Source organism: Ictidomys tridecemlineatus, chromosome 15 (assembly GCF_052094955.1).
Source record: "Ictidomys tridecemlineatus isolate mIctTri1 chromosome 15, mIctTri1.hap1, whole genome shotgun sequence".
In the NCBI taxonomy this organism is placed as follows: Eukaryota; Metazoa; Chordata; class Mammalia; order Rodentia; family Sciuridae; genus Ictidomys; species Ictidomys tridecemlineatus.
This window is the reverse complement of record NC_135491.1, coordinates 44,784,275-44,797,919: the sequence shown is the minus strand read 5'-3', so window position 1 is coordinate 44,797,919 and position 13,645 is coordinate 44,784,275. Positions and strand designations below refer to the sequence as shown.

Below are 13,645 nucleotides of genomic sequence, written 5' to 3'. Positions count from 1 at the left end.
TTTAATAAAGAAAATAAAAACCTCTCCCTCAAACACACACCCCAGAAATGGATTGCTTGTGACATTTCAAGAAGTGAGTACAAATTCAAGGAAGCAATAGGCCAATTATAATGGTAAAATACCAAATGAGTAAAAAAGGAGTCAAGAAATCAAACTAAAATTTAAAACACAAATGCAGATCTAATAAGTAAATTAGAAATGTCGAGCAACTATCAGGTCACTAACGTGGAGGGAAGTTTAAAAAATAAATCTCAATAAATTAGAAATGACATTGAAGCACCCAGAGAACCGACACAGATGTTAAGGGTAAACAGACAAGTCAATGTCTGAATAATAATTGTAGTCATTGAAGAAAATGATGAAATAGGAAATATATAAGCATATGTTATACAGAAAAAAATTTTTGAATGAAGGAAGAAGGAATCTCAAATAGAAAGGGAGCATCATAGGCACTAAGACAGACTGATAAAGAATATCATCAGGGCTGGGATGTAGCTCAGGGGCAAAGCGTTTGCCTTACATTTGCAAAGCCCTGGGTTCAACCCACAATTTTTAAAAAAAGACAAAAATATCATCAATATCTGGAATACTCTTGATTAAGTCCATTATTTTAAGTATAATGAAATAATTCTTTAAGCAACAAGTTAGAAAAAATCAGTTATTCACAAGAAGGATGAATATGAAAAACTATGAAACCAGAGATTGTTAATCTTCCTTTGAGTAGGAAAACCATTTTTAATCAAAGGATTACCGTAAAAATAAATTGCAAGGACATCCAAAAGACTTCTGTCCATTTATGCATTTGTAAAAAATTATTTCCTAACAAGAAATGTCAAAGATACAAGACACTGCTTGGCACAGTGGTGTACACTTGTTATCCCAGTGACTAGTAACTTGGGAGGCTGAGACAGGAGAATCCCAAGTTTGAGGACAAATTCAGCAACTTAGCAAGATCCTCAGCAACTCTGTGAGACCCTGTTTCAAAAAATAAAAAGGGCTGGGGATGTAGCTCAGTGGTACAGTGTCCCTGGATTCCAATCTCAGTACTGGAAAAAAAAAAAAAAAAAAGATGCAGAATCCACATCCTTAATCAAATTTAACTGACTTGAAATAAACTCTGATTTAACACCAAAATATGATTCTAAAAGCAAATGACAGAATTTCATTTTTTCTTTCTTCTGTCCCCTCCCTCCCTCCTTCCTTCCTTTTCTTTTTGTTTTTCAAGATAGGTCTTGCTGATGTTGCTTAGACTAACCCAAAACTTCTGGGCTCAAGAGATTCTACTTGATCCTCATTTCCAAAGTAGCTAAGAGTATAGGCAGGCACCACTGCATCCAGCCCAAATGACAAAGTCTCATGTTCTATTTTCCTGATAGTTTTTGTTACAAATCATTTAAAACCTGCCTAAAATGCAAATCTCTTTTTGCATTTTAAAACATCCTTAAATAACAATGATGATAAATCATAAAGTAAAGCTGCTATAATACATGATAGTTCATAAACTGTAATGGTTGAAAATTGCTCCAGTAAAATTAGTTTCTCCACTAAATACTGTCTACATAATTCTAAGAGTAAAATGGATGACATAATATTATTACATACAGCCATTCTGATGTTTGAGTATATAGACTACATACACACATTCTCAATCATGAAAGAAACCAAGGAATGCAGAATCCAAAGCCCTTCTTAAACAACTAAACTTAACAATGAAGAACTGGTAACAGGCATCAAATTCAAGCCCCTTTAGGGCTAAGGCTAAAAAAAATGGGTGGGAAGGTAGACACCCCTTCCCTTCATTCCTCCCTCCCATGGTCACTTTCCTTTACTGATCTCCCTTGATTTCCCCCCACCCCAATTTTCTTTTCCTTTTTCGTCCCTAAATTTCACATGTGAGAGAAAACATATGATCTTTGACCTTCTGAGTTTGGCTTTCAATATCTTGATAATTATAATTAATTTTTCTTTTTTTTTTTCCTTGCAATACTGCAGATTGAAACCCAGGTATACTCAACCACTGAGCTATATTCCTTGGCCCTTTTTATTTTTTATTTTGAGACAGTCTTGCTAAGTTGCCAACGTTGATCTCAAACTTGCAGTCCTCCAGCCACAGCCTCATGAGTCACTGGAGTTATAAACATGCACTATTATGCTTGGTTAAATTTGTTTTTTGACCTTAGATCTTTGAAGAACTCTTAAATAGAAGAGTTAAAAGAGTTAATAAACTCTTAATAAAAGAACAGCATATAAGAATCCACAGTTCTGCCCATGTGTTAAAGACTTGATTGTCAGTCTGTGGCATTATTAGGACTGACCTGATTATCAGTCTGTGGAACCTTTAACAGGTAGGGCCTAGTGGGAAGAAGTTAGGTCACTGGGGATATGACCCCAGTGAAAGGGATGTTAGGAACCGCCCCTTTCTTTCTCTTTACTTCCCAATCTCCAGATGGTTACGGGCTTCCTTACTACACACACTTGCCACAGGCCTAGCAGCAACAGTACCAATCAACCATAGCCTGAAACCTAAAACTATGAGCCAAAGTAAAACTTTCCTCTTCATAAGTTGATTATCTCACAAATTTTACACAGTTGATCATCTTATGTATTTTGTTTCAGTGATAAAAAGTTGACTAAAGCACTATCTTTAATGCACTGCAATCTTTTCCCCAGAGTTTCTCCAGCTGGAAAAGTCAGTCAAGAAGAATATCTTTTAGACTATTCAAAGAAAACTCAATACAGAAATGTAGCCAGAGCTACAAGTACAGAAAACAGAGGTTTTCCAGATTTGAGTTTTCTCCCTATCAGCTCTGTAACACCTAAATGAATAACTCATCTAACCATTAATAGGTATGTGGTATGTGCAACAGAAGCCCCAAAACTCTCATACCTTCACAACAGGATGTCCCCCAGTAGATGCTTTTACTGCCCCTCGGCTACCTTCTGTTTCATAATGGGCTCGATGATGAGTTTTAGGTTGCACTTCTATTTTCAGTTCACACTGTCCAAAGTGGGATGGTAAAGGCCAGTCTAGTGGAGGTAATGAAGATGTGCTATAAACAAAACACACAAAGATGCATTTCAGCTTGCTTACTGCCAAGCAGTGATTCAAATCACTTTTTTTGCCAGCACTAACATGTCCTCCTATGATCTTTGAAACAAAGGACTCCAAAATAAACTTTACATAGTTAAGTTATAACACTGGTTATGGTAGGTACTTATTAAATAATTCTTTAATTTTTTAATTCTACAGGCTAAAATCTATTTATCTAACTTTTTGTTTTGCTGGATTTTTAAAAATTTGTAGTTGTGGACACAATATCTTTATTTTATTTATTTATTTTTTATTCGGTGCTGAGGATTGAACCCAGGGCCCCATATGTGCTAGGCAAGTGATCCAATTACCCACAACCCCAGCTCCCTGGACTTTTTTTTTTGAAAAGGACGAACTCTAAACCTACAACTGTTTCTCAACCATGTATACAATCAAAAAAACCAATAAGGGCTGGGGATGTGGCTCAAGCGGTAGCGCGCTCGCCTGGCATGCGTGCGGCCCAGGGTTCGATCCTCAGCACCACATACAAACAAAGATGTTGTGTCCGCCGATAACTAAAAAATAAATATTAAAAAAAAAAAAAAAAAAAAACCAATAATTTGATTTCTTAAAACGAAGATGTGCATCTTTGTATGTTTACCAGTATCTCTTTAAGAACAGAAATCTCTATTTTGTCTCAGAATACATATAGGTATAAATCAGTGGAAGTCCATCTATTACGTATGTTGATTACCCCACTTCCTATTACTCTTTTGCTGATCTCTTTGAAAAATTGCTTATATTCAGCAACAGATTGCAATTTAAGGTATAATTTTAATTTTGGTATATAGGTAGCTAAAAAAAATGAGGCACCAGTAACATCTTAAAAGGAATTGTTTTTTACTTGATCAATAAGATAATTAAAACTAACTTAGATGCTTTAAGTTTCATTTAGATATATTAACACTGAAAATATAGAATTCTAAAATATATGTCTTCAAGTCAAAGGTTAATGGATCCAAAGCTACAATACTATGTATTAAAAAGTAATATTGGGGGGCTGGGTTTGTGGCTCAGAGGTAGAGTACTCAGGGGTAGAGTGCTCGCCTAGCACGTGCAAAGCCCTGGGTTCAATTCTCAGCACCACATAAAAATATAAAAAATAATAAAATAAAATAAAAAATAAAAATAATAAAAAATAGTAATTAAAGATATTGTGTCCATCTTAAAAAAAACTTTTTTAAAAAAGTAACATCATCTTAATGGTTGATGAAATGGGACTTTTTAAAAAAAAATTTTATTTTTGTTGTTGTAGTTGGACACAATACCTATTTTTTTATCGATTTATTTTTATGTGGTACAGAGGATCAAACCCAGGGATTCACATATGCTAGGTGAGCACTCTACCACTGAGCCACACCCCAGCCCCTGAAATGGAACTTTTAAGGTAACTCTTAACATCTAAAATATCTCAATTATTTCATTGTTTCTCCTTCACTGTCCTCAGCCTACCTTTCCACTGTGAAGGTATTCATATTTATTTATTTATTTATTTATTAAGAGAGAGTGAGAGAGGGAGAAGGGGGGAGAGAGAGAGAATTTTTTTAATATTTATTTTTTAGTTATTGGTGGACACAACATCTTTGTTTGTATGTGGTGCTGAGGATCAAACCCGAACCACACGCATGCCAGGTGATCACGCTACCGCTTGAGCCACATCCCAGCCCGGTATTTATATTTATTAGTCTGAAAAAACAACTCAATTTTACCAACTCTAATTTCTATACTTGTTCTGCAGGCTTGAGAAAACCCACACAGAAAGATTAAGATAAATTTCAGAAGCAGACCAATAGGTTCAAAGACAGCATCAATACCACAATTCCAAATTATATTTTTCTAAAGTTAAGAATTCTTGGGGCTGGGGATGTGGCTCAAGCGGTAGCACACTCGCCTGGCATGTGTGTGGCCCGGGTTCCATCCTCAGCACCACATACAAACAAAGATGTTGTGTCCGCCAATAACTAAAAATTAAATATTAAAAAAAAATTCTCTCTCTCTCTCTCTCTCTCTCTCTCTTTTAAGAATTCTACAGATGATAATTCATACCAATGGAAAAGCATAAAAATAAATCCCTTAAATGGATACAGCTTTATGTGGGTATTTAATATATTTTATAACCAATTATACATCAGATTAATTCTTGAAATAGTATTGTGACAACTGACAAGTTGTTTGGAAAGTATTCGTTATACTATTCTTCATTCCTTACAACAAAATATATTTCAGCTGGATCCAAGATTCAAACATATCTGATATAAATATCATGCATGTTTTATATATATATATATATATATATATATATACACACACACACACACACACACAAAACTATTAGAAACACATGAAAGCTAGGTTTTTAATTTTAATTATTTTAGAGTAGGATAAGACTTTCAAATGTAACACAAAGTCAAAAAGAAAAAAATACATATGAATACAAAAATTTTTAAATTTCTCGAAAAAACAATAAAATCATAAATTTATAAAGCTGAGAGTCAAAAGGTAAATTTTTATTAAGGCCAGGTATAGTGGACTTGGAAGCTACTTGGGAGGTTGAGGCAAGAGGATAATGGCATATTCAAGGTTAGCCTGGGCAACACCATGTAGTAAGATCCTAGTCAGTCAGTCAATAAAAAACATTATGGGGAGAAAATGCTTGCCACAAATTTGACAAGGGACTTTAAGCTCTTAAAAATATAGTTAAGGGGCTGAGATTGTGGCTCAGCGGTAGAGCGCTTGCCTAGCATGGGCGGGACCCAGGTTTAATCCTCGTACCACATAAAAATAAAGGCATTGTGTTGTGTCCATCTATACCTAAAAAATATATAAATAAATATTTTTTTAAAAAATATATATATAGTTAAGTTTATTCCCAATTAGGTTTTATTTTTTTATTTTATTTTTTTCAGATAAAGTATGACTTTAATGCTGAATATTATAGGACAAATATACCTCATATCTTTGCTCCCATGTTAGAATTCTATGATTACAGGATTTTAGTAATTATATGAATGCTCTTAGAATTCTCTTATGTTACTGCTATATATAATTTTTTGGCAATTCTTTTTTTAATTAGTTTTATTTTTAATGTAATTCACACCATAACCCACCTTTTACAAGATTTTCTAGATAAGAAAATTCCTTCTAGGAAATCCTTATGTGTAATTTCTTATTATCTACAATTCATCATCTATATACTTTTGTAGAAGGGGCACTAAGACTTGAACCCAGGGCCTTGCACACAGTAGGCAAGTATTCTATCACTGAGCTATATATCCCCAATCCTTTTTAAAGTTTTATTTTGAGATAGGTTCTCCATAAATTGCCCAAACTGGCCTTCAGCTTGGGATCCTGCTGTCTCAGCCTCCTGAGGTAGCTGGGATTACAAATGTGTGGCACTATGCATAACACCTATATACCTCCAAAATTATAACTTTATCCTATCTGCTTTGAAGACTTCAAAGAAAATAAAAATAGATTTACAAATAGTTGTTTTTAAGTAGAAATTTTAAAAAATAATAATAAAAAGGGAGCTGGGAGTGATAGCGCATGCCTATAATCCTAGAGACTAGGGCGGCTAAGGCAGGATGATTCCAAATTTGAGGCCAGCCTCAGCAACTTAACAAGGCCCTAAGTAACTTAGTGAGACCCTATCTCAAAAGAAAAATAAAAAGGGCTGGTAAAGTACCCCTGGGTTAAATACCCAGTACCAAAAAGTTAAATAGATAGATAGATAGATGGATGATAGGAAAGAAGGAAAATAAGAAAGGGAGGGAAGGAGTAAAAATGTTTAAACCATTTCCACCAATGATCCAAACTATGAAAAGTCAGCAGCAGCCATTTCCATCAACTCACCGAAATATAGGTGTGTGGCCAGGCTTTGGTTTGTTCCAGGTAAAGGGTGAAGGAACTGAAAGAAATTGGTCACCAGATGAATCTTTCTTTAAAGAATACTGAGATCCAAGGCCATCATCTACTGAAGTCTCCCGGGATGGTGATAAATTTCCTTGATCATCTGAACAGAGCTCTAATTTTCCTGGTAGTATGGCAGCTTGATCTTCAGAAGTCTTCCTTGTTTTCAGAGGGATATCAGTCTCTACACAGTACTGAAATGGAAAAAGTGCAGGGCCAAGGCCTGATCCACCATGGGTAGAAGCATTGAGCCAGGTATCTTCTGTTATACTTCCCCTAGGGGAGTGTCCAGGAGAAGGAACAGGTGAGTGATGGGGTGATAGGGATCCAGCATAACAAACTTCGGCACTGGAGTGCCGCCGTTTCCCACAGGGTGAAGTGGGCCTTGATGAGGGTCCTGAGGCTGGCCTGGGGCTCAACCAATTCTCATCAGTGATACTAGATCTAGGAGAGTGGCAAGGAGATTGCCTGGGTGACAAGGAGTGTCCAAGTCCATACTGTTGTTGCCAGGACTCTTCTCCAGGGCAGCCTCCTGGAGAACCACCTGGAGATGTCAGAGGGGATCCAAGAGTAAATCGGGCAGCAGCTTCATTCAACTCCGAGTCCACATCATCATAAATGTGTGAAAGAGATTCACAAGAAGATGCATCTGAGAACCAGCTCCTAGAAGAGATGCTGCTGGCAGGACTAGGACTAAGGGAAGACTCCCGGTAGGATGGCTCAAGAGGAAGATAGAGATGATCTCTAGAAGGCCTCTCCAAATATTCCCTTTCTGGGTCATTTATCTGTAGATCATCTTCATGTGCATCTGTTTCTTGATGACAGTTAGGAGAGATGGAAGTAATTTGAATACTTGGGCACTCAAAGGGTTTGGGACCACCTAATGGGCTGTATTTAGATTCAGGAACGTCACTAGTTCCTTCATAGTTTTTGTGACCTTGGAGCTGAAATGATGGTGACAAAACAGAAGAGTGAGACGGTAATCCATGTTGTGGTAAGCAAAGTGGTGAATTTAAAGTAGATGGAGGTGGATCTACATTAAAGATGTAAATGGATGCACAATCATCTGGCTCAAGATCTATGAGGGAAAGCCAAAAAAAAAAAAAAAAAAGTCAACAAAACAAGAAATTAGAAGATTCAGGTGTATAACTTACTAGATGAAAACAATAATAATAATCTTTAGAGAAAAAAGGGGGAGGTAAATTAAATGTCACTAGCTCCACTAAAGAGTTGATATTTTTTAAATGCATCTAGTTATTTCTGCAGATATATTATTACATCTTTACATATAATTGCATAATTTTTATTATCACATCCCTAAAAATGATAATCTTACAATATAATCTGAAGATAAACACTTATTAAAAAAAATCACATCTGTGATCCTAAAAAACAGAATTACAGGATGATACAATCATATAATTTGAGCTTCATTTGGGATTTGCAGGTTAAAATGGTGTAAAGGATACAGTAGTCTTTGAAAAGTGCTTTTTGTTGTTGTTTTTTGGGGTGGTGGTGGGGTTTTGTTTGTAGTGCTGGGGATGGAGCCCAGGACCTTGTGTGCAGCAGGAAAGCACTCTACTACAGTGCTACATCACCAGTCCTTTGTTTGGTGGTGGTGGTGATGGGAGGGTTGTACTAGAGTTTGAACCTTAGGGCCTTGCACATGCTAAGCTCATGCTATATCACACTGAGCAACATCTCTGGCCTACACACAAGGGCTCTTTGTTGTTGTTGTTTGGGAGATACTAGGATTGAACCCAAGGCTTAATTAATAACTGGGCCACTTCCCCAGCACTTTTTTTTTTTTTAAACACAAGGTCTCACTAAGTTGCTGAAGCTGGCCTCGAATTTGAAATTCTCCTACCTCAGCCTCCCCAGCTGCCAGGACACAGGTGTGTGCCACATCCAGCTTACATACTAGATTTATTAAAACAAAGGATTATAGACTCAAAATTCAAAAGACCTAGAATACCTCTGCCATTAACCTGAGCTCTGAGTCACATCATTTCATCTAAGCCTCAGTTTCTTTGTAGTAAAATTTTTAAAGTTTTTTTTTAACATTTTTTTTTAGTTGTAATTGGACATAATACTTTTATTTTTATGTGGTGCTGAGGATCAAACCCAGGGCCTTGCACATGCTAGGTGAGCGCTCTACCGCTGAGCCACAACTCCAGTCCCTAAGATTTTTTTTTCATAAAATGTTTATTATAAACACTGATAACTCCTTCCTCTGCAGTCAAATCATCAAGAATTCATATATTTGCTCACAGCAGACCAGGTTACAAGCCATATGATACCAATGGACACTTTACTTCAGTAGAAAATAATTCAGTGTGGGGTTGGGGATGTGGCTCAGCGGCACAGCACTTGTCTAACATGCGCAAGGCCCTCGGTTCAATCCTTAACACCACATAAAAAATAAATAAGCAAAATAAAGGTATTGTGTCTAACCAAAAAATAAATATTAAAAAATAATTCAGTGGGGCTTTTAAATTAATGATTTATCAGTAATTTTCATAAGGACAGAAGTTTAAAACTCGCCCCTTGCTGGTATATTTAATGCAAAATGGGTCCTGTCAGATAACCTACTGAGAGTGTTTGCAACAATATGGGTGGTTTGCAACTTCACTTTTAGGAAGAAGTGATCATTATTATCCATGTTCACAAAGGCAGAAGTTTTAATAAACCCTAGTACAAGGTGCTTGTTAACATCTTCCTCTAAGGAGATCATCAATGGGGAACCAAAAGAAAACTGTTCACAAATACACCAAAGAGAAGTACAAATGCCTCTGCTCACAAGTCAAGACGATTATGTTGTCTCATTACATTATTATACCTGGAAAAAATATACTTCTTTAAACTTCTGATGTTGCTATCAATAGTAGGGTCCTTTAATAATCATTGTAAATGATAGATTCTGGAACTTTGGGGGGATGGGCAGGAGAATGTAATGGGGACTAAATCCAGAGTCCCTCTACCACTGAGCCACTTCCCCAGCCCTATTTTAACTTTGAGACAGTCTAAGTTGCCAAGGTTTGCCTGGAACTTGTGATCCTCCTGCCTCAGCCTCCTGAGTTACTAGGATCACAGGAGTTCATGGCTATACCCAGTCACTGATCAAATTTGGACAAGTTACTTCACCTGGTTGAATCTCAATGTTCTGGACTATCAAACCTGTCAGTAGCTGAGTATGGTATCATCTAAAACATATAGGATCATTTTAAGATAGGCAATTTAATATAATGACTAATATTTGGCAAGAACACAATACATCTTGCTAAGTTTGAGTTAGTGTACCCCAAAGGTCCATGTGTTAAAGGAATGGTCACCTGCCTGTGGTGCTACTGGGAGATAGTGGAAACTTTAAGAGATGGGGCTTAGGAGGAAATCTGGTCACTGGCAGCATGCTTTTAAGGGGATACTAGAACTCTATTACTGTTCTCTTAGTTTCTCAGCTGTCATGAGTTGAGAAGCTTCCTCTGCCATACACTCCTGACACGAAGTGCTGCCTCACCATGGGCCCAATGCAACTGAGCCTTTAACCAGGGATCCCAACTTCCAAACCTGTGAGCCAAAATAAACCTTTCCTCCCTTTAAGTTGATTTATATTAGGTTATCTATTACAGTGAAAGAACTAACACATCAATTACCTTTTCTTTCCCTTTTTTAAATTTAAGATGGGTATATACATATATATTTTAAAATATGGAACAACTTACAAATTTGCACAGAGGGCATGCTAATCATCTTCATATTATTTCAATTTTATCATATGTACTATGGAAGCACTGTGCACGCATGCACATTCTCTCTATATATACACACACACATACACACCTATACACACACACACACATAATATTTTAATTCTGAAATATTTCTATATCAACCACAACAGTTTTTGAAGTACACTATTCTTTCTCACCTCTCTACTTAAACAGAAGTAGAAAGTAAGTGTTCCAAAAAAGAAAACCCATATGTGATTGGGAAAAAAAGCTGAAGAAAAAAAGCTGTTAAAAATTAAAAACAACACAAAACAAAAAACACCGGGGCTTGAGATGTAGCTCAGTGATAGAGCACTTGCAGAGCATACATGAGGACCTGATCCCCAGCACCTCCACCCCCAAAATCCCCGCCAAAACACACACACACACACACACACACACACACACACACACACACACACACCAAAAAAAAAAAAATTGAAGGGCTTTAGTGAAAATGTAGAGTGACTGCTAATGGATATTGGGTTTCTTTTTAGGAAAATGACTGATTTAGAACACAATCAATATTCTAAAATTGGCTCTGACTGTAGTGATGGCTGCACAATTCTGTGAATATACTAAAAATCGCTTAGTGTTACATTTAAAAGGATTTAATTCCCAGCACTGCAGAAAAGCAAAACAAAACTCCGAATTTGTTACTGCAACACAGACTATTAGAATGACAGAATAATACAAGGTCTAGAAACAGATAAAGTACACAGAATAAATCTCATAAGCTTATAAAGACAGAATAATCTCATGAAACTGGGACAAAGGACAAGCTTTTTTTGGGGGGGGGGACTGAGGACTGAATCCAGGGCACACTTCACCACCAAGCTACATCCCCAGCACTTGTTGAGACAGGTTCTGCTAAATTGCTAAGGGTCTAGACTTGCTAAGTTGCGGAGGTTAGCCTCGAACTTGCAACCCTTCTGCCTCATTTTTCCTAAATTTCTGGAATTACAGGTGTGCACCACTGTACCCAGCTTTTTCTATGGTATTCTTACCAAAAATAAAAATAAAAAAATAAACTTACCGGGCACAATATCACACACCTGTAATCTAGCAGCTCGGGAAGCTGAAGCAGGAGGATCTCGAGTTCAAAGCAAACCTCAGCAACTTAGCGAGGCCCTAAGCAACTCAGTGGGACCCTGTCTTTAAATAAAATACAAAAAGGGCTGGGGATGTGACTCAGTGATTGAGTGCCCCTGAGTTCAATCACTAGTACAAAACAACAACAACAACAAAAACCCACAACCTCAATCTAATAATGAGGAAACATTATAAACAAACCAAAACTTAGAGATTCTACAAATAACTCATCAAAGTATGAAGACCATGAAAGACAAAGAAAGAAGGAGAAAAAAAAGTCACAGAAGAGACAACAACTAAATGCAATGTGGGATCTTAAGATTAGATGCTGTAACAGAAAAAGGACATTCATAGGGAAACACTTCAAAATGAAATGGCTTTGGGGGTTTTTCTGTTCGGGTTATTTTCAGTACTGGGCATTAAAACAGAGGTACAATACCACCAAGCTACAATCCCAGTCTTATTTTGAGACAAGGTCTTACTAAATTGCCCAGGTTGACCTTGAATTTGTAATCCTCCAACCTCAGTCTCCCCCAGATTTACAGGAATGCATCTCTCATCCAGCCCAGAGGTTTTTTTTTTTAAAAAAAAAAGAAAGAAAGAAAAACAATCAAAGAGGCTGCTAAAGAATGTACCATAAGCTACAATGGAATATTATCAAGATAGATATTAAGGAATATCTTTCACCACAAGAAATAATGTGGTGAAGAAAAAACTAAACTTGTGGATAAAAAGAACGGTGTATAAACCAAACATGTCACGTGGATAACAAGAAAGACGAAACACTGAGTGAAGAAGCAGAACAGGGATTGGAGGGGAAGAATAAGACAAAAGAATATGGTTCAGGAAATAATACAGAATTATAACATAATAAATTTATGTTAAGTTATCACATGTGTGGCTGTTCATCACAGCAGCAGTTCACAAATGAAAACCTGATAGAAATGTACATTTCTGATCCTACCACAGACCTACAGAATCACAAATTTGGGGTGTAGGGCTCGGCAATCTGATGTGACCGTTCTCCAGGAAACCGAGACACAGTAAATTCTGAAAAACACTGTCATGTAGAATGAGGGGAAAATAAAAGATATACGATAATGGGTATAGTATTCTAATACATACATAAAAACAAATGAAGTAGATGAAATTGTGCATTTAGATATGCATAGAAGATACATGCACATGAAAGAGGGATGGGGGTGTGGCTCAAGCAGTAGAGGACTGCCTAAGCAGTAGAGGACTGCCTAGCAAGGTGTGAGGTTCCATACCAGAAATGACCACCCCCACCTCCCCCAACCCCCCCCCCCAAAAAACCCCACAACTTTCCCCAAAAGGACACACAAGACTGTTAACACTGGCTGCATGCTGGTAGGTAAACTGGATGTTAGAAGATAGGTTAGAAGATGGGTGTTTTCACAATACGTATTTTCATACCTTTTGAATCACATGAATGCACTATTTAATAAATTAATAAAAATGATATAGGCTTAACTCTGAATATCTCCATGAATGGAACCTGGCAGAGTAATAAGATTCATGCTTTACTTCACACACATCTGTATTACATACCTCTTGATACAGGAGTTTCTTTTTTGTTTTTTTTTTTAAAGAAAACACATTTCTAAACCAAAACAAATTATAGTATCCCAAAATACAAAATGTTTGTTCAACTGAAGTATTAACAAACTTGCACCTACCAGGTCAGCAATTCCAAGTAAAAATTCTATAGAAATGCTATATTATTATGTAAGGCTATATGCACTTAAGTTAATCTAAAATAGAA

At 36.6% G+C, this 13,645-nt stretch overlaps 1 protein-coding gene and 1 pseudogene across 4 annotated transcripts in view; both read right to left on the bottom strand.

Moving 5' to 3' along the window:
* Positions 1-13,645, bottom strand: part of Nfatc3 (nuclear factor of activated T cells 3) — a 95,302-nt gene that overhangs the window by 42,354 nt on the left and 39,303 nt on the right. For all 4 annotated transcript variants that reach the window (XM_040279315.2, XM_005318346.4, XM_005318345.4 and 1 more), the window contains 2 exons: positions 6,944-8,078; positions 2,888-3,050 (listed from right to left, as the gene is read on the bottom strand). In XM_040279315.2, coding sequence (XP_040135249.1) covers positions 2,888-3,050; positions 6,944-8,078 — 1,298 coding nt within the window. The remainder of the gene's footprint in view (positions 1-2,887; positions 3,051-6,943; positions 8,079-13,645) is intronic.
* On the bottom strand, positions 10,703-10,792 carry LOC120888182 (U6 spliceosomal RNA; annotated as a pseudogene).